At 36.8% G+C, this 5319-nt stretch overlaps 1 protein-coding gene across 1 annotated transcript; it reads left to right on the forward strand.

Annotated features, from left to right (window-relative positions):
- On the forward strand, positions 815-1827 carry LOC107607241. The gene is made up of 2 exons (XM_016309214.1): positions 815-1610; positions 1739-1827. The coding sequence occupies exons 1-2, from the start codon at positions 815-817 to the stop codon at positions 1825-1827; spliced, it is 885 nt and encodes a 294-aa protein (XP_016164700.1).

Consider the following 5319-nt stretch of genomic DNA (forward strand, 5'->3'; position numbering starts at 1 on the left):
CAGCTGTGTTTCTATGTTTCTTTATACTTCCTTATTATTTCTATCAGTGTGTGCTTATTTATTTTACTCCTTCGCTCGCAACGATATAAGTTAAAAAAAAAGTTACTCGTAAAATTGGCAATGTTCTAACAAGGAACAGGCTCATATATTAAATAATAGTTAATAATTAAGAAGGACAAGTTAGTAACACTTAGCTTCTTGTATGACCATGGCATACTGGGAGTTGGGTCGTTACACCTCAAACAATTTCGATCAACAACCACCACATCCCATGCAAGTACAACCACATCTAGAGTATCTCTAATCTAGAGATAATGATGGAGAAACTTATCCAAAATCAAGAGATGGCAAGAAAGGATCATGCCATGACACTCAAAAACCAAGAAGCCTAAAAAAGAAACCTTGAAAGGCAGATAGGACAAATGGCTAAACAAATCACAGAGATGGGTGAGAAGCGAACAAATGTCTTCCCTAGTGACATTGAAGATAACCCAAGGGACAAAGGAAAAGCTATAAAATGGGAAGAGTGTAAGGCAATCAGATTAAGAAGTGAGAAAAGCTTAGAGAAAGAAGCCACCATCCAGGAAGATCACAACAAAGAAGGTTCAAAAAAAGAAGTGGAGAAGAAAAAACAAGGACAAGAAACCTCCATACAAAGTGACAATTCAACTAAGAAGGCAGTGAAAGCATACCAACCAAAGCTACCATATCCTCAAAGGTTCAAGGGGAAAACAAAGAGAAGTAATACTCCAAGTTCCTAGAGATATTCAAGACACTTTACATCAATATTCCTTTCATAGAAGCACTTGAACAGATGCCACTATATGCTAAGTTTATGAAGAAAGTATTGACAAAGAAAAGATCCTTGAAAGAAGGACAAACTATTGAGATGACAATGGAGTGTAGTGCTATCATCCAAAGAGATTTGCCAAGGAAGAAGAATGATCCATGGAGTTTTCATATCCCCTGCACCATAGGCAACATGACAATTGAAAAAGCATTCTGTGACCTTGGGGCAAGCATAAATCTTATGCCTCTATCCTTGATGAAGAAGCTCCAAATCCATAAAGTGAAACCCACACAAATAGCTCTCCAAATGGCCGACAAATCCATCAAGCAAGCACTTGGGGTTATGGAGAATGTGTTGGTGAAAGTAGAGAAATTTTTCCTCCCAACTGATTTTGTCATTCTTGACATGGAAGAAGACTACAACACTCCCATCATTTTAGGGAGACCATTCTTGGCTACGGGCAGAGCATTGATAGATGTTGAAAAGGGAGAGTTGATGTTAAGAGTGCATGATGAGCTCCTAGTTTTCCATGTTTTCATGACCATGCATGAGCCCACTCAAGAAGAGGAATGCATGAAGGTTAATTCCAGAGATCCAAACCTAAAAGACGCACTCAATAAGCCATCTCCAAAGCTTCTAAGCCCACTTTTGAAAGACAGAGAAGAAGTAGAAATGATACAACAAACTCAAGGAGTCAAGAAGGAGCTACAACCAAAGCCTCCATATAAAACCCACAACAAGAATCTTCCAGACATTAAGTCCCCCAAGCCTGAATCACCTCCTGAAAAAGAGAAGAATCATAAGAAAAAGGTACCAAGAGGTTGGAGAAACAAAAAAATCCCACTAAAGGTTTTTCACCAGGGGATAAAGTGGTGCTAACTTACCAACCTATAGAACCAACTCCATAATTTTCTGGATACTACATAGTGAATAAAATTCTTTCACTAGAGCATCTAGAGATCATCAAGGAAGGCACTGGATGGAAGTTCACTGTGAGAGGAGAGAAGCTGAGGCATTATGACCGTCATCCTTCCTAACAGAGGACAACCGTCAAGTTAGTGAGGTTAAAGAAGCACTTGTTGGGAGGCATCCCAACGTGAGGTAACTCTTTCATACTCTTTTCAGAATAAATGGTTAAGTTGATTTTTGTGTATTGTAAGGAATTAAGTTTGGTGTTGCACACCAATGTGATCAAGTTAACAAAAGAACAAAATCAAGTGTGAATGTATGGTACTAAGTTTGGTGTTCCACCATTAACATCATTTGAGCACAAGGTAACCCTTGAGACAATCGTGAACAATCACAAATTTCAAGCAATTACAGAAGTCAATTAACCTTGCATTTTATTTGTTTACTTTCTAGTTTTATAGTTTTATTATCTCATAGAAGCAAAGCACATGATATTTCATGCATGCATGTAAAGCTTAAAGAAGCACTCTGACTACATACAGAAGTAAGCAAAAAACTAAGTTTGGTATTCACACACCACCTTTAGTTCAAGAATTCATAAGCATACATGCATGATAACCATCTTTTAAGTTCTTGGGAACAAGCAACTTTCAAGATCTTTGTAGGCAATCATCTCAACCAAGAGTATGCACCATCATCCGAAGAAACAAGAGAAGGAGGCAAAAGCCAACAAAAATGATGGCAATGAGTAAAGCAAGTGATCACCAAGAGGTTGTATTGTTGCTTGATTGCCCCTGGTTTAAGCGTTTTGAATGAAAGTATAGTTGTACCCCTAATTAGTGTAATTGGCAAAAATGCTAGTTAATTTGCATCATATTTTGTTTTCTAGCTTGTTTTGCTTTCTAAGTATTGTACTTGAATCATTGCACAATATCTTGATTGTATGCTTGATCTCCAACATTCAATAAAAAAAATATTATGAAAAGAAAGTGTAAAGTCCAACTTGGTGAAGGATGAATAAAGTCTTAGTAGGTGGTGGTATATGATAACTCATTAGATGGTTCATGAATAAGTTGAAGGTTATCATGATTCTTTAGGTATCAACTTGAGTTACACTCTATGATTCTTGGTAAATAAAATGATCCTTGTAAACGAAAGAAAGTGAAAAAGAGAAAGAAACAAAAAGAAACAATCAATAAGGCTAGGTACCAATAGTTTGAGACTTTGGATTTATGTCTGTGATGTTCTTGTATAAAGATAGGCTCGGATGACTAAGTTCTAAGGGGTGCTTCATCACCTGGTAACTTGGGTTAACTAACCCGGGATTGCCAACTAAAAGTCCACCATCAAGAGCTATTTTGTAACAAAACATTAAGTAACCCAAAGAGGTGCTAGGCACCAATGTCCAAAGAATGAATGCAAGCCAAGTGCCTGTGGTGTGCATGTGTTAAGGAAAGGCTTGAGCAAGTATGTCCTTAGGGGTACTTTAACACCTAGCATCTTAAACCAACTGGTTCGGGAATGTTGACTGAAAGCTTACTATAAAGAGTTGCCTTAACATAGAGCACTTAGCTTCAACAAAGCAATAAGTTTCACTCAAAATAAAAAAAAAAAAAAAAAAAAAAAAAACAAGAAAGCTCAAGTTAAAGATCATAGAATAATAAGTCTCATAGAGTGTAACAAACCTAATATCCAAGAGAATGTTGCAACCTTAGCCATAAAGAAGAATCACTAAAGAGTTCATGCATGCAAAACCCTATAAGCCAAGATTAAAAGTTGTCTTATAAGGGCTTATGCTTCTTTATACTTTCATTACTTTTCTTGTATTTCATTCCTTGCTTGGGGACAAGCAAGATCTAAGTTTGGTGTTGTGATGTCAAGGTATCTTGGCTAGTTTTACAAGCCTTTTTAGTTATTTTATAGCTTAGTTTCATGCATTTCTTAGGTAATAAGCAAGCATTTGTACTTAATATCCTTGCATGCATGCATGTAGCAAAGGTGTAATGCATTCAGAAGAATAAGAGAGCATTTTAAGCATGAATTGGTTCATTTAATCAAGTGGTTTTTATGGCCTTTAAAAGAAGGTTTTGCATGCTTATGAACTTCATACTTTGATGCACCTTCTCTGGTTTGCGACAGGGGAATCTGAGGTAGAGACAATGAGCCCTGGAGAAGCAAGAATGCATGATGCACCACTATTTCGTGGTACATTTTGTGCTTAATTTAGGGGATTTTATTAACTTTTCTCTCACTTATTCAATGAAATAGCATGGTTTTGTAATTCTCCCTTAATTTGTGATTAAGTGTAAAAGCATGCTTTTTAGGACTTTAATTTGCTAATTTTAATTCACATTTGATTCCACTAGATGCCTTGATGTGTTTGTTAGTGAATTCAGGTTGAAAAGGCTAGGAATGGATCAAAGGAGCGAAGATAAAAGCATGCAAAGTGGAGAACTCATGGAAAATCAAGGATTTGGAGTGCAATCATTGACGCGCACACGTGGAACAACGTGCACGCGTGAATATGAAGTCGCATGGTGACGCGTATGCATGATATGACGCGTACGCGTGATATGATACGTACGCGTGGGAAGTAAAAATGCCAATCGACGCGTACGCGTGACCCATGCATACGCGTCGCAGCTCGCAAGTGACCTCATTGAAGTGAAAATGCTGGGGGCGATTTCTGAGCTCCCCAGGCCCAGATCCAACTCATTTTCTGAGCCTATTACATGCAGAAATCAAGAGGATTCTAAGGGGAGAGCACATAGTTTTAGTTTGGATCATGCTTTAGTTAGTTTCTAGAGAGAGAAGCTCTCTCTTCTCTCTAGAATTAGGTTAGATGTAGATTAGGATTTCTTAGATCTAGGTTTAATTCATGCTTTGATTTACTTTTCCTTTCTAATTTGCAATTCCTTTACCTTTGCTTTCCTAGTTAGTATTTTACTCTTTGTATTTATTTACTTTGTTGTTGATGCACTCTTGTTTCTCCATTTTTTCTTCAATACAATTTATGTTTGATTTCTTTTATTGTTGATTTGCTTTGTTGTTGTTAATTCCTTGCTTTTTGTAGTTATAGATTTAAATTTCTTGCAATCATATTTTGCTTTCCTTTTATGCCTTCCAAGTGTTTGACAAAATGTTTGGAATGATGTTAGAGTAGATTTTTGTGTTTATGGCTTGGGATGGTAACTTAGGTGAACTTGAGTTACTAATGTCCGAGTGTTGATAATTGGTGTCCATTGACTCTAGCTTCCACTAAGTTAATTAGTGAGGTGGCTAGGACTTATGGATTAGGATTGACGTAGCTCATTTGACTTTCCTTCACTTGTTAAAGGATGACTTAATGGGACTGATCCTTACAATTATCATGTTGTGGTTAGTAACAATGATAAAGATCCTTAACCATCAACCCTTGCCAAGACCTTTTTATCATTTGAATTTCATTTACTTTCTTGTCTCTTATTCAAAACCCCAAAAATACTTGTCCCATAACCAATAACAAGAACACTTCCCTGCAATTCCTTGAGAGACGACCCGAGGTTTGAATACTTCGGTTTTTATTTTTATTGGGCTTTGTACTTGTGACAAACAAATTTTTTATTGAGGAATTATTTGTT

This window comes from Arachis ipaensis, chromosome B07 (assembly GCF_000816755.2).
Source record: "Arachis ipaensis cultivar K30076 chromosome B07, Araip1.1, whole genome shotgun sequence".
In the NCBI taxonomy this organism is placed as follows: domain Eukaryota; kingdom Viridiplantae; phylum Streptophyta; class Magnoliopsida; order Fabales; family Fabaceae; genus Arachis; species Arachis ipaensis.